Source organism: Nicotiana sylvestris, chromosome 9 (assembly GCF_000393655.2).
Source record: "Nicotiana sylvestris chromosome 9, ASM39365v2, whole genome shotgun sequence".
Taxonomy (NCBI): Eukaryota; Viridiplantae; Streptophyta; class Magnoliopsida; order Solanales; family Solanaceae; genus Nicotiana; species Nicotiana sylvestris.
The window spans coordinates 135,491,527-135,518,429 of record NC_091065.1 but is presented as its reverse complement, the minus strand read 5'-3'; the positions used below and the strand labels follow the sequence as shown (position 1 = coordinate 135,518,429).

The window sequence follows — 26,903 nt, the reverse complement described above, 5'->3', positions numbered from 1 at the left end:
TAAATAGGTCTACTGGTGGGATGATATGAAGAGGAATGTAATGGAATTTGTGGCAAGAAGTCCAAATTGTCAACAAGTGAAGGCCAAACACCAAAGGCCATTGCTATTCTAGCATAATAAACTTAAAGAAGCAAAAATGATGCCTTCTCTCTAGGAAGAGAAGGAATAGTAATTTCGTCATCATTTTCCGGTCATAACTCCAGCATCTGATGGTGGAACTAACCAAACTTGGTGTCAAAAGATACATAATCTCCTTACGAATAATACCCAATTGGTTTCAACTTCAGATCTATAGTCAATTTTTGTAGATCTTAATTTCATTTTCACGAGTTACTGTATCAGACAGTGTTCTTCTTTCAAATTCAGCGATTCAGCTAATTCCAGCGCTACTTTTCAGCACAACAGCTTGTTTGATAACCATTGAGTGTTCTTCAGCAAAAGCTGTTGCACTCTTCGCGTCAATGTAGCTTTGAGGAACTTCATGGATGCTGCGATCTCTTCCCAGCCTTTGGCTGAGGGAGAGGCAATCCAAAACAATCAACAAACAGCTCCTAACATGAAACCAAAAACATCCTACGCTGACCAAATCACTACACAAAAATCTGCGGCAATTCCAAAAATTGAGTTGCATCCAGTGATTATGGTTCATGGAGAACCTACTGTGGAATTTAGTGTTGACGAAGTGAATTCATTCACCATTGAGGAGGGACTGCATCAAGCAGTGTTTCTCAATTTTTCATATGGAAAACCAGATATTCAAGATTTGCGGCAGATAATACCAAAACAATTTGACGTCAAAGGTTATTGCAACGTTGGATAGCTTGAGTATCGACATATATTGGTAAGGTTTGATATTTTTGAATATTTCATTCAGGTTCTTTCAAGGTCCACAGGTTTTGTTAAGTCGAAGGGTGATGAGTTCTTCTTTAGAATTTTTCAATGGACAATGGGATTTAATCCAAAAGAAGAAACATCATGAGCAGTAGTTTGGATCTCTATGCCTGATCTGCCTACTAATTTTTTTGCAAAGAAATCGTTGATGTCCATAGCTTCAGCTGTGGGAAAACCATTAGCAGTAGATAAAGCAACACAGGAGAGAACAAGACCTAGTACTGCTAGGGTTAAGGTGTTATTAGGTATTTTGGACAAGCACCCCAAGAGAATTAAGATACAAATCGTGGATAGAATTTTAGGGAAAGTTGTTGAATACTATCAAGAGGTTGTTTATGACAATCTCCCTAAATATTGCACATGTTGTAAGCATCAAGGACACGATGAAAGATCATGTCGATAAAAGACTGAACAAAATAAGGAAGATGTAATCGCAACAGAGGCAAATGAAGGGTTGGACAGTATGGACAAATTGCAAGGTGATGCAAGGGACTATCTTAATGCAAAGAGAACTGGGCAATTGGAAATTGAAGCGACAAAAGAAAATTTAGTTGAGAAGCAGGGCTCACAATTTGAAGGAAGAAAACATTTTGTAAACAAGAACAATAAGGAGGTGATGAATAACAATGCAGTCTGAAATGGTATGGTTGCTCAGACTGAGGAATTTGCTATAGGTTATAACTCAAGGTGTAATCGAGCTGATACATCTGCACAACTGGGTAAGGAAGAAGATGGTCTGGAAAAAACTGTCACGTTGAATGCAAATGGAAAATCCGACGATCAGCAGATGATGGTTTCTAGTACATTAAGTACTGCAATTCGAAACAATGCAGAACTACCAGCTACACTAGTTGGTACATCTCACAATGCTGAAGCAATTACGCAAGTAGCTCCCCTTGAGTTTGCTGTGAATATTGCATCAGATGGTGCAGGGGTCGACCAAACTTCTTATGCACAAGGACAATCTGAGAAACAACATGAGCATAAGGTTACTTCTGATGCAGGCCTAGCAATAGAAATATATGCGGACAGAGCAGCTATTCAATCAGCTATGCAACCAGGAGTTCAAAGTGATACTGTTGCATTGAATTCTTCTGTTGATCGATCTATACCTAGAAGTGTTAGACCTGGTGTTGTGCTTGATCTGGAAGGGGCTGGTGTTTTCCCAAGTAGAAATGCTACAGGTGCTAAGGGAATTGATAGGAGTAAAAAGAATGGGGATTGGAATTTGGTAACAAATAGGAATTCTCCTACGAAAAAGCAGGCATCCCCAAAACAGCAGAACACTGGTGTTCGACAAACTAACTGCAACATTGGTTCCAGTCCAAATTCTTTCGAGGTTATTGCATATGATGGAGACCATGAACTTGATGCAGTAGGTGTACATGATAGTGGGATGCCCAAACAACTAGTTCCAATTTCCATCAATGATCAAGGAGGGCCAGGCAGGCTGGATTTGGTTGAAAAAGTAGGTGCTCGACGAAATAATTCTTTGAGTAATCTGGAAAAAGATTTAACAAACACCCAAGCCCATAGTTCCAATGCACCTTTACTACACTTTTCCAATCCTCAAGTAGAACAAATCATCAAAGATGTTTAAAAAGAAATGATGTTGAATACTACCATGCTTAAACAACCTTTAGTCACATTGAACACATCTGTGTTTGATATCCCCTCTCAATCAGCTAACTCCTATGGGGAATTTGAAGGTGAACATGCCTTGTCGACAATTGGTGATAGTAAAATTGTAACAGTTACAACGACTAGGCAGCATCAGCAACATACAACAGCTGCAGCTAATGTTAATACTAATCCTGGGCAGCAGTAGTCCAATGCAAACAAGATTGGGCAGAAGCAGTCCAATGCAAACACGACTAGGCAGCAGCAGTCTAATGCAAACATGACTAGAGCCAAAGTAATGGTAACTGATATACCTGCTATTTCGTTGGAGGACAGAAAATTGTTGGATGCTTTGGGCAGTCCAAAACCACACAAAAGTGCATACTCATCATACTCAAAAATGACCGGACTGAAGCTGAATTTTTCAGGGACAAACAGACAGGAACCAAGTAGTGCAAAGACACTAAAAAGGCATGAACCATTGTGGATGGTTATACAAGATGAAGCTAATCAAAAACTTGAGGCCAACTTACGCGTTGCCATCTCCGAAGAAGCAAAAGAGGATGACTTGATTGAGTATTGTCCGGAAGAGGCGGCTACAACTGGAGATTTCACTTCTAACAAAACTGAAAAAAAGAAGGTGACTCAAGAAATAACACTCAGGCAACTCCCAATAAGAGCTGCAAAGAAAAAAGGGGTTGCCCCCTCCAAATCTACGAAGTCCAATAGATACGACAACAAATGAAGAACTTTGAAGATTATTTGAAGACAATTAAAGAGGATTTTAAGGACGTTCAAATTGAAGAACTCACAAGTTTGATAAATGAGGGGCAAGATTCTAATTTCTATATTGTCTTAGTTTATCATTTTCAAAGCATCATCACTTGTAATAGCGTCATAGAGTGTGTTATAAACTCTATGACGATCATAGAGTACTTAGTACTTTCAAGTTCATATTTTTTACATGCTTTCTAGAAGATGAGGCTTTCTCTTTGCCTCAATAGGATTGGTAAGGTAAGGTTTAGCACGGTTAGTGTTGCCTTGGTTCTATGCCTTTGGAATAATATCCACATGGCTATGAGATTATATGCCCTCATGAGATGTTGCCGGCAGCTACACCATCAACCTCTATATGAGGCTACCATCATAAGGCATAGTGAGGCGCAAAGGAGTGATTATATAGCCAAGGCATATGGGTAACAATACCGGTTCTATTGTCCCCCTTATTTATACTTTTCCTAATTATTGTATTTTTGTTTTTCTTTTATTAATAAAAAACTAGCCCTAGGCGCTTGCCTAGCGGATTGCCATAAAAAAACACCAAAGGCCCTGTGGGCTGGCATAGAACATAAAAATTCCAATGTGGAAGTGGGAGAGATCAATATGGACTTTATGGTAGGACTACCTCGCACTTCTCGCAAGTTAGATTCAATTTGGTTGATTGTGGATCGACTCACGAAATCATCACACTTCTTACTTGTTAAGGATACCGACATAGCATAATAGTATGCTCAATTGTATATCAAGTAAATAGCCACGTTGCATGGAAGTCCGATTTCTATCATATTTGATTGGGGGCATAGTTCAAAGCTAATATTTGAAGAAATTTCAGCAAGGGTTGGGTAGTCAGGTGAATCTTAATATAGCTTTCCATCAACAGACCGACAGGCAGGCAGAGTGGACTATTTAGACGCTTGAGGATATGTTGTACGCTTGTGTTCTTGACTTCAAGGGTAGCTATATGATCATTTGTCACTCATAGAATTTGCCTACAACAACAGTTATCATGCTAGCATTCACATGGAACTGTTCGAGGCTCTATATAGTAAGAGATGTAGATCTCTCATTGGGTGGTTCAAGATTAGGAAAGTGGAGTTGATAGGGCCAGACCTCATGCATCAGGCTATAGAGAAGCTTAAGATCATTAAGGAATGGTTGAAAACTGCCTACATTCGTCAAAAGTCCTATTTAGATGTATGTCGTATGAATTTGGAGGTCAAAGAGGATGACTGGGTATTCTTGAACGTTTCCCCCATGAAGGGTATAATGCAATTTGGTAAGAAAGGGAAATTGAGTCTAAGGTATGCTGAACCATACAAAATCATTCAGAGGATTGGTCACCCAGTGTTTCATGTATCTATTTTGAAGAAGGTAATTGGAGACCCGACACTCATTGTTCTGGTTGAGACTATTGAGGTTAGTGAATAATTGACTTATGAAGAGATTCCAGTTGCCATTCTTGATAGTCATGTCCGAAAGCTGCAAAATAAAGATATTGCCTTTGTGAAAGTGCTATGGCAAAGCTAACAGGTTGAAGAGGGCACGTGGGAGGCCAAGGAAGAGATGAAGAAGAAGTACCCTCATTTGTTTGAATAACTATGTAATTGTTTCTGTGGAATCACTTTCTATGAATTATGTTTCCCATGTATAGTTTATGTTATGGATGTTCCTCTTAGTAATATAAGGTTTATGACATCATGGTTAATGTTGTTTTCATGTTGTGATACATTGTTGTGCTGTGGTTATGCTGTTAGGATTAGTTTTTGTGATTCTTTGACAGGGGGATTGGCCCAGTTATAGGGGAAACTATACTGATATTTCTAGAAATTTGGGGATTTAGTCAAATTTGGAACTGCTAATTAAGAGTCGAGTCGCTTTGGATGCCGATGGTGGATTTTGACCCTCATTCAAGGACTATGATCCTAAGCGGGGGAGGATGTAAGGCCCCGTAAATTTTCACCTAGAACACGTGTTAAGGGCTTTTTGGGTTGTATAGTATGTTGGGGAGTTGAAAGAAATTTTTTGCATAACATGGCATTTCTGTGGTCCACTATATGAGCACAAAACCTCTTCATGGACCGCAGATCGGCCGAAGAATGCAACAAAACTTGAGACAATTTTTTGAAGACCATTATACGGTCAATTATGCGATCGCATAATCATTTTGTGAGCTGCACAATTCGTCGCTGATTTAGCATGAAGATTTTCAGAGGTAGATTTTGCGGCGCATTATGCGACCACATAACTATTCTACGGCTGCATAACGTTTGCATACGTGACCAGGTCTACCTAGTTTTGGGAATATTTTTGCGGTTCCCTTTGTTGTCCGCATATTCGTTTTGTGGTTCGGTCTGTGATCGCAGACCCGATTTCATAGGCTTAAGTTTGGGAAAATTTTACTCAATCCCATTTTTATAAAACGACTTTTGGGGGACATTTAGGCTGGTTTAAATGGTATTTTAGAGAGAGGGGAGTGTCTTAGAGAGAGAGAAGGAAGCCCCAACCTCCTTTGTTCATCAAATTCTTGCTCGAGCCTTAAAATTCAACAAGGAAAGGTCACAAGATCTTTATCTAAGAGGTAAGGTTCCATACCGTAGTCTCCAATTTTGAGTTTGGGCAGAAGTTGGGTAATGAGGAGTGTGATTCTTGGGTTTGAGAGTTGTTATTGATGCATGTATGTGCCAATAAGGATGGTGGGGAAATCATTGAACTAATATGGATAAACTCTTGGTATTGAATTGGTTGTGGGGTGAAGGAAATCTTGTAGAAGAACCTTGTAGTTAAGTTTTCACACATAATGTTTGATGAAATACTAAAATGGGCTGAACGCATAAACCTCTTACTAATTATGGTTCGATTTTGTCATATCTCTAATAAATTGAAGTTGCTAGGATTTTGCAGAACATTGTAGTAATTTAAGGAAAGCTCAAACGAGGTATGTTGGCTAAACTTCTCTCTTAGAATCGAATCACACGATGTTCTCGTAAGTTTCGAGTATGATGGGACAAGCTCTTATTTCTCATGTTCTGAGTTATTCCTTATAAATTTTACTACTCCGAAGAAGTTTGTGTTGAATGATATATACTAAAAATGTCTGCCAAATGCTCCTATCATATTGTGTTCTCCTTTGGAAATGTATTCAAACATGACCAATGTGTCGGAATATTATGATTTCAATCATGTTTCACTTGCTACTTATTATGCTAAATTGTGGAAGAAAACTCAATGTGACTAAGATTCTTATTGATCATAAGTATACTTAAAGTCTCGATTAAAAAAGCTTTGTTGTTGATAATCCATGATGATGTCTGAAAGTGAAAGGAGTGTGTATGAAATATGAAATACAGCCGACGTGCCAAGAATGAAAGTACACTTGTGGCCACTAGTGCCAATAAAATGAAAAGACGAGTGAAAGACTATGAAATGAGCTATAACTCCTTTTTATAATAAATGTTTTAGGAGTATCGTTTAGTCACCGAGGAAGGGTAGGTTGAAGTAACCTAACCTCGAAACTACACGTGCCGGTGTAGAAGTGATTGAGGGGTAAATTCCCCGTATTGATGTGATGAGGTTATTCCCCTTAAATGGGATGAGATTGATGTGTTGAGATTATTTCCCTAAATGGGATAAGATGATTGCGAGCAGAAAGTGATGTCGACTCATAGGGCATTATGGTGAGATGGCTTAGCTGATTGGGCTGAGATCAGATGCCATGTAGCACACATGGTGGTGTTGTGATTGGATGTCTTTGGGTGAGACGCCTATCGGACTTCGTGTTAATAACACGGTGGTATATCGGTACTAAAGATCTCCCAACCTAAAATATTGTTATTTACTTGAAAATTTATCTGTATCTTAACTTGAAGCGTATATATTGTTTGAGGTTCTCATTGATACTATGTTGCTTCTCTTTGTACTTTCTCTCGATTTATCGAGAGGGTGCTTAGTCTTACATACTAGTACTATTCCATATGTACTAATGTCACTTTTTTCAGGGGGTGCTGCATCTTTAATGGATGCATGTGGTTTCATAATAGCTGACATCAACCAATAATAGCGGTACATCTTCTTCATACCTGACTTGGTGAGACCCACTTCATTTCGGGGTCTTGTACCTTTTATTCATTATGTATAATGTTTTGAGGTATAGCCGTGTCCTTGTTGCTGACACTATCATAGCACTTTTTTGTATCTGTTAGAGGCTTCTTAGACATGATGTGGGTTATATATTGGTGTTAGGAAAGTCAAACTAGAAATGTTGTATTTGTACATGTTCCACTTTAAACTATGAATGTGTAATGTATTTTGGGAATTATAAATGAAGTAGCTAATGGTAATGAAATTAGTGTAAGCCATGAAATTCTCTTATTGTACAATGAATAGTACATTTCTTCTCATTATTCGTGGGTAAGGTCAGGTAGAAAGCATCAAATAGGCTTGCTTGACAGGGGTATCCCAATTGAGCACCAGTCGCGCTTCGTGATTCCGGGGCGTGACACGCGCCGTAATAGAATTCAAATGAATTGATAAAATGAAGGAGTTTCATGCTACAATACATAGTGAAATGATATTGTGATCGGCTTGCACGCCACAACGAAGTATAATGCGTTATAATGTTTGTAGCTATGGTATTTTATTTCTGTACTGTGATATGAGGATTTTGAGATGATGTTATTCTAGTGACCCTGTTAGTTGACCTTCGGGTCCCGTTCTTTTGAGTTTATCCATTTTTTCTATAATTTTGTTTTCTTTTATTCATTATTCGTATAGGTTTATAGTGAGTGTCTTGTCACAACATCGTCACTACTTCGACGAGGATAGGATCGACATTACAGAGTACATAGGGTTAGTTGTACTCATACTATACTTCTACAATTCTTGTGTAGATCTCGGTGTTAGTTCTAGATGAGCATAGAGGAAATTGTTTATTTCCCCTATTTATTGACTCTTCTATGTTCATTTGTGGTTATGTGACTTTTTGGGCTGGTTGGATTGGTTCCATAGAAGTTTCTGAGTGTATTGGAAAATTTAGTCCCAAGGTTGTAATCTTAAGTTGAAAGAGCTGATCGGAGTTTGACTTTTGTCTAGATGACTCCGAAATGGTATTTTTATGATTCCAGCAGCTTTGTATGGTGATTTTGGACTTAGTAGTATGTCTGTATTTGGATTTGGAGGTCCATACGTTGATTTGATACCTTTTGGCGAAAGTTGGAAAGTGGAAGGTTTGGAAGGTCGATAGGCTTGACCAAGAGTTGATTTTGTTGATACCGGGTTCAGATTTGGATCTAGGAGTTGGAATAGGACCGTTGTGTTATTTTGGACTTTTGTGAAAATTTTAAGGTCATTCGGGGTTGGTTTGATGTGATTCAGCATGAGTTTAAGAAGTTGGAAGTCCATTAGTTTCATTTGGCTTGAATTGGAGTGCGATTCATGGTTTTTATGTTGATTAATGTGATTTGAGGCTTCCAGTGGGTTCATATTGTATTTTAGGACTTGAGATGGGGTATCGGGGTCTGGGGTGTAAGGCCCCATAAAATTTTACCTAAAACTTGAGATTTCATTGTGCCGAGGTAGACTTACGTGTTCATGATTATAGAGATTCTTTTTGGGTTGAACTGTGCGCGGGTGAGTGAAAGGGAAAATTTTGGCAAAAGAATGCATTTCTGCAGTCCACTTTGCGGCCGCAGAAACACTGCGGGCCGTAGAATGGCTACAGAGTGGAGCAGAAATGGGGCAGCCTTGGATGTAATTCTACTGTCGACTATGCAACTGCAGAACTGTTTTGTGGTGCATTATACGACCGCAGAACATGTCTACGGGCCGCATAGTGACCGCAAACCCAGTCAGTTTTGCCCAGTTTTGGAGGGACTTTTCGCGACCCATTTTGTGGTCCGCAAAAGCATTATGTGGTCACATATGCGATAGTAAATCCCATTTTGGAGCTTCATTTTTGGGCTTTTATAACCCGACCCTACTTCGATAAATAGATGCAGTGGAACATTTTTGAGCTAAAATCTAATACTTTGAGAGTGAGAGAGTGCACTACAGTGGGAGAGTGATCTTAAACAATTTGTTCTTCAATTCTTGCTCAAATATTGGAAGATTTACAAGGAAAACTCACTAGGTCGTCACCCTAGAGGTAAGATTCTACACTCTAGCCCTTAATTTTGAATTTTAACTAAAGAAGGTTAATTAGTGTTTACCTCAAAAATACTATTAACAATTAAATTTGATTTATGGTTTTAATGATACGTGATTTAGTTCAATACTAATTAATAACCAAGAAATTTGATGTATAAATGAAAGGAATAAGTAAAACCAAACCAGAATGTAGACCAGTTTCGACCTCGAGCCAAAGTGACCTCGAGATGGATCAAGAATAGTAAAGCAAGAAATGATAAAGCTAAAGGACAATTCTGATAAACAATGAGCGAGAAAGTAAGAGAGCATACTCTTTGCCAATGATTGATGATGTTTACAAAGGATTGGGTCCACTTTATATAGTAGAGGAACCCTAAAAAATGTACATTACTATTTACAGTTAAGAATCTTATTGGGATAGCTGTCTAACCGCCTAGTACGGATTCATATAAATATATTCCGGGATTTATGCCACGATCTTAGGGACGTAGAAGGAATCTTGCTCATTCTGTTACAAATCCATAACGACCATATCTCAAGGCTGGTTATATTAGGCTCCGACATTCCTCAAACACTTGATTCTTCGAGGCTCGTACTCTGTCATTGAGCTCAATCCTGGTACATCAAGCTCGAACTCGATCCATCCTGAACTCGGGCTTAAGGCGATACCTCAAGCCCGGAAAATCGGGCATACCTGATTTCGACCGTATAAAATTAACAAGACAATTATTGGGTATAGGAGTTGTTTATTTTGCATGCATGTGTTATCAAAGGATGTAGGAAGATTGTTGAGCTAAAAATAGTAAAGAATGGGTTGTGGGATGATGGAATCCGCCATAAAAGGGCCTTGAAACATTAATGCACGCCTAGTGTTTGATAAAATGCCTAAGTGAGCTTGAACCATGATCATCTTCCTAATTTTTGTTCAATTTGTAACATTTCCAAAATAGATTGAAGTTGCTAAGATTTACGGAATTTTTTAGAGTGTAAGGAAGCTCAAGTGATGTATGTTGGCTAAACACTTCTTTAAGAATTGAACCCCACATTACCCTTGTAAGTTCCAAGATGTTTATTACAAATCGATTATTCCGAATAAGCTTGGCGACAATGATATATGTTCAACTTGTGTTTCAGATTCTCTTATTCCAAACTATGGATTGTGTATCTACATCTTATAACTCCAAGTCATATTTCATATGAAAGTTATTATGCCAAATTGTATAGATATTGTGATTGGGATTACATCTCCACCCACACATATTGGGGGTGAGGCGGTAGGGCCGCTTTGTATGGGATTTTGGTATTGTTATTGCACCACCACCCGCATATATATATTGGGGTGAGGTGGCATGGCCGCCTTATGTCCTATTGGTATCGTTGTTACACCTCCACCCGTATATATTGGGGTGAGGTGGCAGGGCCGCTTTGTCTAGGTTTTGGTACTGTGGTTACATATCCACCTGCATACACAGGGGTGAAGTGGTAGGGCCGCTTGAGTAGAGTTGTGGTATTGTACTTGCACCTCCACCCGCATACATTGGGGTAAGGTGGCGGGGCTGCTTTGTGTAAAAATGGTTACAGAGGATCTCGTCTTAAAATTTATAAATGTTATTTGGCAGCCCTTGATAAATTTGTTTTGGCTTCAATGGCCATCTATGATATTCTATTGTCACCTTGATTCATCATATTCATGTTGTATTTCCAAGTTATGATTAGGTGTTTGATTTTCATACTAGTACTATTCGACATGTACTAACGTCCCTTTTGCCGGGGGCGCTGCATCTTTAATGGATGCAGGTGGTTCTATAGTGGAGGATATTGATCAGTGATCATTCTTTCCAGCTGACTTGGTGATCCCCATCTCATTTTGGGGTTGCGCATCTTTTGTTTCGTATGTATTAACATTTTGAGGTATAGTCAGATCCTTGTTGCCGGCACTATGATTGTACGTTTTGGTATCTTTAGAGGCTTTGTAGACATAGTGTGGGTTGTATATGGGTGCTGAGAATGTTAAAAAAGTTGTGTTATGATTGAATAACTTGTTCCACTTTGAACCATGAAAGTGTGTGTGTATTTTGATACTTATTAAGTGAAGTGCCTAATGGTAATAAATTTGGTATGTCTACATGATCTCCTTATTGGTTAATTAACAAATTTATGTATTCTCTTTAAATAATGGGTGAGTCTGGGTAGAAGGTATTCGACAAGCTTGCTTGATCGTGTTCACCCGGTTGAGCACCAGCCATACTCCCCGAGTTTAGGGCATGACATGGGGTATGTTTTAGGTTGAGATCGAATCATTTTTTGACATTAAAAGATTGTTGAAGTTCAGGAGTTCTGGTGCAATCGCACCTGCCAGGGATTAGCCGCAGGTGCGAGGCTATAGAAATGGCCCGGTAATCACAAAAGCATGCGAGGCTAGAGTTGGGGAAGAGCGTAGATGTGAGGTTATTGCCGCATCTACAAGCACGCACATGCGGGAGAGAGAGCGCAGAAGTGGAATAGGATGGAGGACTGGGAGCTTGTAGGTGCGGAAGGAGTCCGCAAAAGCAGACTCGCAGATGCAAAGGAATGCCCGCAAAAGCGGATGGTTAGGCGCTTGGAGGGAGCTGCATATGCAGCCACTATTTTGCAAAAGTGTGTCTGTAGATGTTGTTACATGACTTTAGATGCGGAATCACTAGCAGAGTTTATATTCGAAAGGTTTCATTATTCTGCTTATTTTGGGAGTTTTGGAGCTCAGCTAAGGTAGATTTTGGGAAACATTTTGCTACAAGTGAAGAGGTAAGTTTTGGGGCTCGGCTAAGGGCATTTACGTATTGATTATTACACCTAGTTTATGTGAATTTAAGGTGAAATTTGGGGATTTTTGGACTATGTTATTGGAGAGTGAGATTTATTGATTTGACCATCAATTCGTGGTTAGAATTGGATGAAATTGGTAAGGTTGGACTCGTAACCGAATGGGTTTTCATAATTGTGCATTTAGTCAGATTTTAAGGTACAAGCCCGAGATTGTCTTTTTGGGTTGACTAATTTATTTTGGTTAAAGATCTTAGCTTTATCATCTGGAATCAATTCATATGGCTTTTATTGATTAATATTAAGTTAATATTGATAGATTCGGATCGTACGGAGGTTGATTCACGTGGTAAGGGCTTATCAGAGGATTGATTTGGCTTGCTTGATGTAAGTATCTCACAAAAACATGGTTGAGGCACTAGTTTCCTGAGTTATTTATGTTAGCGTGTGGGTGCGCATATGTGCAGGGTTTGAGCCCATGCGTGAGCACCGGGGTATGTATCCATGTTTGGGGTAGTGCTTAGTCTATGACGTGTCTTGAATTGATTGTTAAGCTTTCTGTTGTGATGGTTCTCATATCTTTAACCATGGTGTAAACTATTTGATCCATGTTTGATGTTATATAGAGGCTAACCCCTTGATTGAACTTGATATTTTCTATTTTCGTGATGAAATATTTGGTTTGAGTTGTGATCGCACACTTGCAAATGCATACACTTTTGCATGTCACTTATACCAGTCCAAGAGCATGAAATTTGATATTCATTGGTCACATACATGTGCTCTTGTATATTTTCTTCAATGTGATATGATTTGGACTCGATGCTTATGACCACCCTGGGCAGATTATGTTGTTACGATTTTGACCACGCCGAGTGAATTGTGGTTATATGCATGTGACCACGCCCGGTGGACTGTGTTGTTATGCGTGTGACCACACTGGGCGGATCCACGATATTGAGCTTGCGATCATGCCAGACAGATTATGATGTATAGCAAGTGACGATGTCGCACAAAGTACCAGTATTGTACGTGAAAACATTATACGGTGTGTGGATATGGATCAATTACCCTAGGATCACCCTTTCATGTTTCTCTCTTGATGTTGTACACGTGGATTGAACAAAACTAATCAGTGGTTTGGGGTGTGCATGTGTGTGTGTGTATATCGAAGGTGTAAAAACCCGATAGGTTGTTTTGAGAACTAGCCTTTATTTCTGTTTTTTGAGACCTCTTATAGCTTTATTAGATATTATATGACCTGAACGTGTAGTCCGTGTCATTTATTGGTAAATTATTACATGTAATTTTACAGAAAATATAATTTTTGGCTTCAAAAACAACTTGAGTTGACTACAGCCAATGTTCATGGTAAAAGACCCTAGATCGGTATTTTGAAAATTCTAGTAAGTTCGTATGATATTTTTGGACATGTATGCGCATTTGTTTGGGGTCCGGGGTGAAAGATAGTGAAAAATGAGTTTTCACTATGTTAGGATTTGAGGTAGCGAGCGGGTATATGCACATGTTCGGATTGGAGCTGGGGGGGCTCTGGTGAGTTTCAAATTGGTTTCTGATCATTTTTTGACTTGTTGAATGCTGGTTTTCTGTTGGTGTATCAGTGCTTCACGATTACGAAGCCACTCTTAGGATCACGAAGGGGAAATTTGGGGTTGGGTTGGTTGTTCTATAAGAATCGAGGCCAGGCTCGCGAACGCGAAGGCTTGGGGGGACTAACCTTTGCAAACGCGGTTGGCCACACACGAACGCGTAGTGTTGGGGATAGCCTGGGGAGGGCTAATGGTTCTTCATTATGAATACGATCCATGGGTCGCGAACGCGGAGGCTTGGCTGGGGAAATTACTTTGCAAATGCAATGAAGGCTTCGCAAACGCAAAGGCTAACTTACCTGTGCACTTCGAAAACACAACAAGTGCTTCGAGAATGCAAAGAACACTTGACGCTCAGTTAAATAAAAGCTGAAAGTCGGGATTTTGTTATCCGTGACCATTTTTGACAACTAGAACTCAGACTGGAGAGATTTTAGTCCTAACTTCATTGGTTAGTACTTTTTAACTAATTTTGAGGTATTTCCATAATCACCCAATGATTTTTAACCTTTAATCTATGAATTTTATGGTAGAAATTAGGCGTTTTGGGTAGAATGTAGGAATTTTATAAAATTGAGATTTAGACCTCAAGGTGAGGTCAAATTTCGAAATAAATCACATAATCGGGCTTGGGGGTGAATGGGTAACCGAATTTCGGATCAAATCTCAGGTTTCGACGAAGTGGGCTTGGGGTTAACTTTCATTGACTTTTTTCAATTTAGTTAACATTGGACCTTTTTCACTCGTGGTTAGTTTCTTAAGCTTATTTTAAATTGTTTGAACTATATTTCTTTAGATTTGATTGGTCTATAGGCTTATTCTAGTGGGAAAGCCGTGATTGGTTGTTGATTTTGTTGCAGAGTGAGGTAAGTGTTGTGCTTAACTTTAACTTGAGGGACTTAGGACTTGTTGGTTTATTTGCTACGTGAATTATGTGTGGGGACAATATATATACAAGGTTACGAGTAATGCTGTATTTTGTCCCGGGCCCGGGCCTTAGTGGGCCTAACGGGCCGGGCCTCGCGGTCCGGGCTTCATGGTCCCGGGCTCTAGCGGTCCCGGGCCTGGCGGTCTCGGTCTTCGTGGGCCTAATGGGTGGAAACGGCCCATGACGGGCCTAAGCCCACATGGTCCTGTGCTTAACGGGCCGGGCTCGTGGGCTTCGCGGGCCTAGCGGGTTTTTTTTTTTTAAGACAATTTCTTGTAGTATCATGGCTATATTAAAAATATATATGTATATCTAATTATTAAAGTGCTTGACGAAAAAGAAAATAACAAAACAATAGTAAAACACTAAATTGTCATGCATAAATATCACTTCTTGAAGTATATTATATTGTATCTTATGTATATATATTCTCTTATATATTTTCTTTTAGTATATGTATTGTATCTTATGTATATATATTCGCATAATAATATATTTTCTTGTAGTATATATATTGTATCTTATGTATATATGTTCGCATAATATATTTTCTTGTAGTATATATATTGTATATTATGTATATATTGTAGCATAATATATTTTCTTTTAGTATATTATATTGTATCTTATGTATATATATTCTCTTATATATTTTCTTATAGTATATATATTGTATCTTATGTATATATATTCGCATAATATATTTTCTTGTAGTATATTATATTGTATCTTATGTATATATATTCGCATAATATATTTTCTTGTAGTATATATATTGTATATTATGTATATATATTCGCATAATATATTGTCTTGTAGTATATATATTGTATATTATGTATATATTTTCGCATAATATATTTTCTTGTAGTATATTATATTGTATCTTATGTATATATATTCTCTTATATATTTTCTTGTAGTATATATATTGTATATTATGTATATATTGTAGCTTATAAATAATTCTAAGTATAGACAAAGAAATATTGCGAAAAGAAGCTCATGGGTAGAAGCAATAAATTTTATTACCAAAAAATGACATATCTTTCTTAGTCATCCTTCCCCCAATGGAATGAGCACAACAAGGTACTAATACCACCATTAGAAGGAAAAAAACTAAGGAAGATGTGCCAAAATACAAGTTACATATTATTCTATGTATTATCTCTAACAAATCTCATAAATCCTTCAAGGTTCGGAGGAGGTTGCGTTGGTGGTGGTGGAAAAGAAGCTTGTTCATCACCACTTCCGGGCGAAGCCGAATCCTCCGTAAGTTCCGCTATCATTTCTTCATAAGCTTCATCTATCGCCGGTTGTGCTTCTGCAATTCCAAAGTTTCTTCTTTCCGAGCGGATCCAATCTCTAAACAATACTGATTTTTCCAAGCTATCCCTCATAGACGCTCTATGATCACCTATTTGCAGTCTTGCTTGACTGAAAGCGCTCTCTGATGCAACAGTTGAAGCTTGAATTGATAAAATATCCCGAGCCATCCTTGCAAGAACAGGAAAATATTTTTCCCTTGCCTTCCACCATTCCAAAAGATCAAAAGAGCCGTCTGGATTCTCCTTTTCAAGTCCCTGAGACAAATAAACTTGAAGCTCATTTAGATGTGAAGTTTCATCATAATTTTCACCTTGAGACCCCCTGAACTCCGTCCAAGATTTAAGAGCTTTTAAGCCCGCAACTCTTTTAGAGGATTGTGAGCTAGACGAAGTAGGGGTTGGAATAGTTGGCCTAGCATGCTCTAAGGCAAGTTGATAAGCATTATAAACTGTTTGAGCGTTAATCTTAATTGAAGCTTTTGCATCTGCAAGTGTCGCAATTTCCTCATTTGAAAGATCTAAAGCCTTATAAATATTTGAATACCAAAAATGAGGACCTCCCAATTTCATTGTAGGATTTAGCATTGCAGCAAGACCATAAATAGGAGGGATAGGAAAAAAATATTTTTTAAACTTTTGTTTCATTTCATTTATAGCAAGTTCATAAATATCCCCACCCTCACTAAATTCAACAAACAAATCAGATAGTGCTGCAATATAAACTAAACAGTTTGAAATAGTAGGATAATATTGCCCAGAAAATGCATTTGTTGCAATTTGAAAATGTTCTAAAAAATCTAAAAGAATTTTAACATTAGTCCAATCTTGAGTGGTAAGCATTTCATCATCATCTTCACCACCTACCCGAGAATTAAACGTTGCATTAATTGGGTTTCTATATTCATATGCTACTACTAAACTTTCGTACATACAATTCCATCTAGTCGGGCAAGGTTTAGGAACCTTTCTTTCTCTAAGGCCATATTCATCACATTTTTTAAAATACTCTCTAAGTCTACTTCTACGGTTTGAATAAAAAAGCCAATTAAGAGCCATTCTAACCTTTTCAATTTCTATGTTTAATATTCGCATACCATCACCGACAATTAAATGATAAATATGACAAATACATCTAACATGGAAAATATTAGTAAATGCAGGATTTAGTGTTGTTGTAAGCATGCCTATAGCACTGGTGTTACTAGAAGCATTATCCATTGAAATTGCCATTATTTTATCGCTAAAGCAAAAATATCTACAAATATCTGCAACAGTGTTAGCTATAAACTTACCTGTGTGACGCGAATTAATTATTCTATATGCAATTATGCGTTTTTGCATTATCCATTCCTCATCTATCCAATGACTTGTAACAGTTAGGTAATCACAATCATTACCACTTCTACCAATATCAGTAGTAATAGAAATCCGATTAGGTATATGAGTAAATAAATAACGCAAATATTGTTCATATTCATGTTTGAATTTATAAATATCACTCTTAACTGTTGCGCGAGGCCAACCTTTATAAGTAGGATTAAACACTCTTCTAATATAATGAACCCAATTAGGATTAGAAGCAAAAGTATAAGGTAAGCACATAACAGTAATCATCTTTGCTAATTCTTCACGATCTCTATTTGGATCGTAATATAAAATACCTCCAGTGACAGTGTTAATTCCTGGTTGAACTAGATTTGAACCTGTACTAGGGTTAACCGCAGAATCTACACTTGTCCCCTCTAGATGCGCTTTCATTTGAAAAAATCTAGCCTTATCTCTAGGGTGTGTTTTTATGTGCCTAGTCAAACTACCTGTGCCGCTACGGTCTCCTACATATTTATGCGACATTAATTTCCCACAAGTTTTACACTTAGCCTTATTTTTTTCTCTTACTTGAGTAAAAAAATTCCAAACTAATGATGTTTCTAAGCGTTTAGCAGGTTCTCTATTAAAAGTAGGAGTTTCTACAGGTGGGTCGACCGGTGCATCACTTGGGTTATTAAGAGGACTAGTAGGTGTATCATCTAAATCCGGTGCTTGAGTTTCATCATCATCCTCATTTTCCTCATTAAAATAATAATAATTGGCCCCGCTGTACAAATTTTGGATTTTTACATGGCATTTTGTTGGTTATTTGCGATTTTTGCCCATTTTTACTTTATTAAAACAAAATACAAAAAATGTGTGTGTCATGCATAATTCGAACCGTAATCCGGTCGTTAAATAGAAAATCATAAATAGGCATCTTCGTCCGTGATTTTATTTTTTGTTTAATTTTACCTGTTTTGAAATATTTTAGTGTGCGTGCAAATAATTGAATTGAGTGTGTATTTAATTTGATTTTTTTGCTTAGTTTTGTTTTTAAAATAAATAAGAAAAAGAAATAAAAATAATTAAAAAAAAGACCCTTTCTTCTTCCGGATTGGGCCAATTTTTTAAAATTGGCCCAAACAAGCAATGCACCCAAACCAGGCCTGCCCGGTCCAGTCCAGTTGATACCCAGGGTGTCCAAACGACGTCGTTTGGGTCGTGCCTGATCTGGGCCGTTGATCTCAGATTGATCAACGGCCAAGATCAAATTTCCCATAACCCACTAATGGCCCCGACCCGTTTCCACCCGGACCAACCCAAACCCTTTACCCTCGAAACGACACCGTTCCACTTAAGCCATCAGATCCAGACCGTAGATCTAGATTGATCTAACGGTTGAGATCAACCCACCCACTAACTATATAAGCTGAGAACCTTTACCCTGCCCCCCCTATCCTAACCCCTAGGCTGTAGTCGTCCCCTCCACAGACCTTTCCCCTCAAACCCTAGCCGCCCCTGTATCCTTCGCCATGAAAGCCGGCGGCACGGACGCTGGTGACCTCGCCCTTAACACCATAGAACCCCCGTGCCATCCTGAACCCAAATCTACCAACCACACGCCTCGAATCCTATCCCACATTCTCGAATCTTCATTTGAAGATTCGAGTCGGAACCTAATCTACACCGATCTGCCTTAAATTCATACCAGACACTCCCCAGTACCCCCTTGTGACCAAACCATACTTGGTTTGGTCCGAATCTGACCAGGGAAGCATGAATCCCGGATCTGGTTTTCAAACCTTAGGGTTCCTCGTCACTGGTCCTTTGTTTTGTTCAAACCGGAGGATTAAGGTCTAATGGACCTTAATCGAAGTGTTTCTCATCTGAGAAACACTTCGATTAAAGTCCGTTCAGCCTTAAGAAAGGTCTGTCCAAATCCGAGTTCAAACTTTTGATTTTTCGAGTTTTAAGGTGAGTTTGCTTTCTTTCCTTTACTTGTTTTAGTCCGTGTGATTTGTTTTAAAAGTCTGTTCATATTTGTTTTAATTTTATCAACTTTTGTTTGTCCACTTTACCTGAACCTCTGTGTTTGTCTGAATCCCCCCTCCCATTCTGATAAGGCATATGTATTTGCTGTGCAATCAGTTTGAATTTCAAATTTGTACTGATTAACTGATTCCTCGAAGTACAGTTCTGTTTAATCAGTATAAGTTGAGTCATGCGTCCTATACTTTTGAATGTCTGATTTTTGGCTACGATTGTGTATGTTAATGCTAATATAGTCGAGTCGACATGTGTCCTCAATTAGTTTCAACTGCCTGAACAAAATAAATCGATTTGCTTCTGTTGAACATTTGCCTGAATCAATTAGGAACCAAGTTCAGTTACTTATAGTTGTTAATATGATTTCAGAAACCTAAGGCTTGATCTGTAATTGAAATCTGATTTGATGGCATGTGCACCTGTGCACAGCATGTGCATTGTGCACAGCCTGTTTCCTGCATAAAAGGGTTTTTTTGAGTTAAAAATGGTTTGACAGCATATGCTGTCAGATATATTCTACTGCCCATACCTTGCTTTAGTTTAAAAGTATTAAACCTTTTAAAAGTTAAGTCTGCCAGGGAATGTTGATGGGGTTTAATACTTAATTAGCTAAAGTGGAACTGAAAATGGAAGGCACATGGGAGGGGTACTGTGATATTCTAAATAGGCTGTTAAAAGGGGTAGTGTTAAGGCTTATAAAAGGGGGCAGACATCTAACTAAGAGGAGGGGATTAGAGGTCAGAGAACCCTGAAGATTTAGAGGAAAGAAACACACACATTGTGAGGATAGAAGAGAAAAAGAGAGAGCTGATAGAGATACACAGACAGAGCATACAGAGATAGGGAGAGACACTGAGAGGGAACATCTAAGAGTTCAAATTTTGGAAACAGAAAACTGGAAAAGAATTTTTGTCTGATAACTCAGACAGACAAAAACTAGAAGTTGCTTCCTTTCCTTTTGTTTTAATTTCACTAAATCTGGACCTGTTTTGTGCAACACTGATTTCTCCCAACTGAGTCTGCTTGGTTGTTGCTTGTTCTACTCGAGAGTTTGGTTTAGTTGGGGTGTTTGATCTCACTCCAATTGTTTTGTGAGTTGTGGCTGCTACTCTTCTGTTTCCTGTTGCTGCTGCTATTCTGTCCTGCTGTTACTGCTAGTGCTGTTATTGCTGCTGCACATGTTGTCATTGTTACTCTGCTGATTGCCCTCTTCTTCAATTGTCAAATATTTCCAGGTACACAACCTCTGAACCATGTATTGTTGAAAGTTTGAAGTTGAAGCAGAAATAAAATGAACATCTGTTTATGTTATAACATTGGTGTTGAAAATAGGTTGAATGTTAGTTGGGCCTGTATTTGTTTAACTGCAAACTGCAAACATTCTGTATAAACTAACATACATTCTGTTCGAGATGAACTATTAGATAGAATTGTTCAATAATAATGACAGTATGACATAGACAATATGTTTGATTTAGTATACATTCAGTTCAGTATAACACTCTGTTTGACTTAGTTATGACTGTATAACATAGAGTCATTGGCAAGCACTTGTATGTATTTTGCCTAGACCACTGAATTGACAAATCTGTGGTACTAGGTCTGGGATAAATGTATCCCAAACAAACTCTCATGCAGTCACGTTAAGAGTCTGGCTATGAATGCCAGCTCTCCTGTCAGATTATTTGTTCCAATATAGGTTCGATATCGGGTCTCGGTATAGATTCCTTGTTTCGAAATAATGTGATGATTGTTGAGGAAAACTAATAGTCATTTTGAGTTCAATTAGTAGTAATTTTCCTAATAAACAGCCAATTTCATTTATCAATTTCAAATAGGTTAGAGTTTAAAATAAAACTTGGAGGTCGTTAAATATAACTCAGTATATGTTGTTAGTTTGCTTGCAATCTCACTTAGCAAATTAATAAGCGTATTCACTCGATGAAGACAAAGCATGAGGTAACTCTCACCTCATAAACAATCAATCAGGTAATCAAACAAATTTAGGTTCGGCAAACATAATAAAGATTCAGTCTGTATTTGTTCAAACAAGCAAAGTTCGGTATCATCTTTCTTTTTAAAGACAAACGTAGTAGAAATGTAGTCACTGTAGGATACCCTTCTAAAATAATGAGACGAGCCTCCCCAAAATAAAAATGCAAATTGCGGGGCCCTCAATAATTGATCATGATAATACTTAGAATTTGGGACGGACTGTTTAGTGAATTCCACTGCCTTCCCCAAAGATAATAACGCGTTAGATTCTTTAGGCGCAACTTTAAGTAAATTATATTCTTAAATTCGGGTGCGCATTGATGTGACCCGAATCCAAATCTCAACGGAGTCGAAATGTGTTGACAACCACGGGTGCATTGATTGTGACGTGGTTCGAGATGCATTTTCACGACGTTGCAATTCTATAAAAATAAATGATAATAATAAAAGCGGTTTAAACTTAATAAAAACACGTAAGTCATAACATGTATTTAAATCAGATATTTAGCCATTATAACAATTTAAGCGACCGTGCTAGAACCACGGGATTCGAGGGTGCCTAACACCTTCCCTCGGGTCAACAGAATTCCTTACTTAGAATTTCTGGTTCGCAGACTTCATTTGGAAAAGTCGAAAAATTTCCTCGATTTGGGATTCAAGATAAACCGGTGACTTGGGACACCAAAAGCCAAACCTTTCCCAAGTGGCGACTCTGAATTAAATAAATAATCTCATTTCGAATATTGTCACTTAAATTGGAAAAACTCCCTCGCGCATTTAACCCTTCGGGGGCGGGGCGCGCAAAAAGGAGGTGTGACAGCTCTGGCGACTCTGCTGGGGAATTAACCCAGAACCACTGGTTCAGGGTTCAAGAATTCGAGCTTGGAATAATTGTTATATTTGGCTTTATTATCTGATCTTTATTACATATTTTTGCATAACGTGCTAAATGTTGTCTTTTACCGCTTTGATATTATCTGAACTGTATATAAACTGTGCCGAAACCCTTCTCTTCTTACCTCCGGGGAGAAGCTCGCTGGTCGAGACTCCTTATTCTGTTAGTGTCAATACCTGAAATAAGAAAGAGGTCGGACAAGTTACAAAGTCGGACGATCTCGCGGGTCCCCGGTACATAGCCCCCTCCTCGACTCGAGTTGTCCGCTCGGGTACACAGTCTAGAACAAATACCCAGGTTACAAACCTAGAATAACTTGACTTCATGCCGGATCCCTAGTAGGAACGCTTATTTGCATCATGTTGCATTTGACTTAGGGGACTCAACACAAGGGTTGGGTCCGTCTAGGACAGGCAACCTAAAATGAAGAAGACCACCCTGCTGCATCCTATTTGTTTTGTGCATTTATTTGCTTCGGTTCCGCATGCTGACCGGTTTCTAAAAAAGGGAAAATAGCAGCGTAGGGAGATAATTACTTATTTTGAAAAAATAAAACCAATGTTCAAGTATTGTCAAAACCTCGCCGGAATTTTTTTTTTTTCTAAAAAAAAAAGAGAATAAAAACAAAATTTGTCTTCTTAGTTTGAATTATTAAAAAAAATACAAAAAAAAAATTCTTTCATGTCCAAAATCAAAAAAAAGAAGGTATTTATTTAAAAGTAAAAAAAAATGGAAAATTCATAATTCAAAAAATGTGTTGTTTATTTTGTAGTACCCCTTTTATAAATTCAGACTAATTGTCCAAGTATTGCCTAAAAAAAAATATTTTCTTTAGTCTTTATCCTTTTTCAAAAATAATAAAAATACTTATTCTTGATTTCTAGGTTTATTTGATTTTCTCTATTCATGATACGCCCGAACTACGCCGGTTTGATTCTCACCGGATGTGAGATACGTAGGCAACCCTCGTCGGGTTCAACCCCCATTTTTGCTAAAATAGCCAAAATCAATGAATAAAAAAAAATGCGTTTCAAACTTTTAAAAACAAAAGAGTCGTAAATAAATCGGGTGATGCTGTTTTGTCATAAATAGCCGAATGTTCCCGAAAGGGACGCCGGAAGGCTGACCTTGCATAGATAGCCACTTTTGGGTCTTGTTTAGCATTTTGTCCAGTTGACCCACACAGCCTTAAAATCTTCGTCCCCGAAGTGTTTAAAGGCCGTGTTCAAAACTTGATCCCCTTTGTAAAATATTTTTGAGTCAAGTCATTTTGTTAAAATCACCTTAATAAATGTGCAGGATGAGCACGATGCAAAATGAACATTTTTCAATAATGACCAAAATCCCTGTCAAGTTACGGCTATGGTGGAATGATCTAGGTGTTGAAGGACAAAATGAGGTTAAGAAATATCTGAAAGGTCTTGTGGGTCTGTTGGAAATCCAGCCTCGGGGAGATATCATAAGAGCTTTGGTTACCTATTGGGACCCGACGCACAATGTTTTCCATTTCTCTGATTTTGAGCTCACCCCGACTTTGGAAGAAATGGTCGGATACATCGGGAATACTGAACTTCCGTTGAAGGAAAAATACTTGGTCGCCCCGAGAGTCGTCACGGTACATCGGTTCCTGGATTCATTGAAAATACCTAGAACAGTCCACAACCCGGATCTAGCAGCCGGATTCTGTACTTCATGCTTCATATATGATAGGTACGGTCACGAGGGGGGATTCAATAATCCAATCAACAAACTGTGCAGCAAAGGAGTTCGTCAGAAGTGGGACGAGCACAGACGGGTAGCGTTCATGATAATGTTCCTGGGTCTTCTGGTATTTCCGAGGAAAGATGGAAACATTGATTTGAAGATATCTGGGGTCGTCAGCACTTTACTCACGCAAAGTGACAGTACTCTCGCGCCTATGGTGGTATCCGACATCTTTCGAGCTCTCACAGCTTGTAAAGCTGGGGGAAATTTCTTCGAAGGTTGTAACTTGCTCCTACAGATATGGATGACCGAGCACCTCTGCCATCATTCCGAGATTTTGAGCCATGGTTCCCCGGAAAAGACCCGCATAGAAGAATCTTACACGAGAACCAAAGAGATCATTTGGCCCAAAGGAGTCCTGGCATGGACCTCGTTCTTGCAAGCTCTTACTGCCAGCCAAATACAATGGACGTTGGGATGGTTGCCTGTTGATGAGATCTTATATATGTCGGCGGCTAAAACTCATTTCTTGCTGATGGGGCTTAAGAGCATTCAACCTTACGCACCCGGCCGAGTTTTGAGACAGTTCGGAAGATGCCAGACAGTACCTCATGAGGAAGATCTTAGCGCTCAAGCAGTTGAGATAAGTCCTAACGGACAGTTCCCAGAAGCAAAGATTCGCCAAATCTGGAATGAGGGTCAATATTTGAAATCAGATACTTGCGTGCGGGATCGAGCCAAAGGAGAAACGGCGCCAGGTTACCTTGCATGGTACAGAAGGGAACTCGAGCATGAAAGGCCAGCTAAGAGACCCCACATCCGGAATTTTACCGAATCATCACAAAAGCAGTGGGATTGGTTAGCAAAAGAAAGAGGCTATTGCACCGAAATCAGCAGGTTAAAGCAACAAGTGGAAAACTTGAAATATGAACACAACGTGCAAGTTGCTACCGATCTGGGAGAGCGGAACAGGTTAATTCAAGAAAATGAAATGCTCAGAGCCCAGATCAAACAGATAAGGGTGGATGCGGATAAACAACCAAGGCGTCGATCGGACGAGCGGCTGATAAAAAGGCTAAAAGGTGAAATCAGGGAATGGCAAGATGGTTTGGAGGAGTCTGAAAACATCATAGCAGAGCTCAAGGCACAGTGGGATGCGAGAACAGATGTGCATCGCCGGTACCTGAATCAATTGGAAGGCAACCACTAGAAGACTATGGCTAAAGTAAAGAGAGAGATGGCTGCACTTGAGATCAAAGCAGCTAGTCAGGCCAAGGACTTCCAAATGGAGAGCAGATACTGGTACGACTCAATAGCCCAGATGAAGTTGGAAGTACGGCGACTGAAGCATCAGCATATACAAGATGCTCAAGTATTTAAGACATGCAGCGATCAGATAAAATGCCTACTCGTGGAGAAGAAGCAAACCAGAGATAGGATCAAGGCCATTGCCCATGCCATCACCAGACGATGTCTACGATGTGAGAACATGTCCAGCGTTACCGTCCTCTCAGCAGTAATGGGTTATGTCAAGCAGACTATGCACGAGCTGGAGCAACTTGAGAGGGATCTCACGCCTAGGACCGCGGCAAGGCCGAACGATGCCCCGCGGACACCGATTTTCAAAACCATAATGCATTCATAGGTCAAATCTGTATCTTAGCATCTTCTGCTTGTTTTCCCCATCCGGGTGATTTTTAGTCTGTTTTTGAATCTAGGTTTATTTTCAAAGTTCGTTTTTTCTTTTGCAAATGTAGTTTGTAATAGAACATTTTCAACAATAAAGAGGTTGTTTCTTATACGCTCATTTGTGTTTTTCGAACTACGTAATGATCTGATTCATGTAGGCATCGTGATACGTAGGCAATCCTCATCGGATCCGGTCGCATTTCTTTTACTGCAAAAAATAAAAAAAATAAAAAAATAAAAAAAAACATAAAAGAAAACGAAAAGAAAAAAAAAGAAGAAAAAGGAAAGAAAGGAAAAACTAATAAAAGAAAAATGCCGGAATGACGCATGCTCTCGTAGCAAACATATAGTAATCCACTTAACTGTATAGGTGCATCATGCCCAACGTGAGATTAACTATCTGTTATCCGCTACAAATTAACCGTGCGTTTGTCGTTGAGTATATCCAGGGTTTTTGGAAGACGGTTGGTTTGGTGAAAGTCTGGCCTCGCATTCATACTTCACGAGGTCAAGGAGAAGTGTTCAACTACCTATTGTTAGGACCAGAAGCAGTACTCACACTTACTTTACCAGGTCAAAAGGAAATGTGGAAATGTCTTCAGAAATTCCATTGCAAACGATCCCTGTTTCCGAGGAAAGCTCGATCTCAGCCGTCCTCACACCTTAGTCCGCAACTGCGGAGGAAAATAGAATCCTACGGCTCCGCATGTTGGAAATGCTGGACGACTGGAACAATGGGAAAGAGCCGCCAAGTGTCGTCCCCGGATTCCCTGAATTATTCTCCAGGTCAAGTGGGACTTCTAATGTCCCCATAAATTATCCTGCTACCCCATTCGGGTACCCAGCCACCTCAGCCTTCTCTGCTGGATCGCCTTCTGAGCCTCATCCCCGAATGTCAGCCACCGATGCAAGCATGAACATCTTTACTGCATCGCCTTGCCCAGTTACGGCACAACCTACCACATACAAGCCAAGCTTTGACTCATCCTCTTTTACATTCCAAGCACCATCGTTCTCAATGGAACCAACCAGGTTCGCTACCAACACTAATCCTCTACCGCCTCAGTGCGAGCTTGCACCCGGGCAGGATCAGAACCCCAGAATTGCAGAACAAAATGAGATTGCCAAGAGAATGAGAAGCCTTGAACAAAGTTTGAAGAATA

General features: G+C 39.0%; 1 protein-coding gene across 1 annotated transcript; it reads left to right on the top strand.

Moving 5' to 3' along the window:
* The first annotated feature begins 2,791 nt into the window (after nucleotides 1-2,791).
* Nucleotides 2,792-4,887, top strand: LOC138878273 (uncharacterized). The gene is made up of 3 exons (XM_070157941.1): nucleotides 2,792-3,174; nucleotides 4,293-4,707; nucleotides 4,822-4,887. Exons 1-3 carry the CDS (start codon nucleotides 2,792-2,794, stop codon nucleotides 4,885-4,887), a joined length of 864 nt encoding a protein of 287 aa, XP_070014042.1.
* Nucleotides 4,888-26,903: the final 22,016 nt, after the last annotated feature.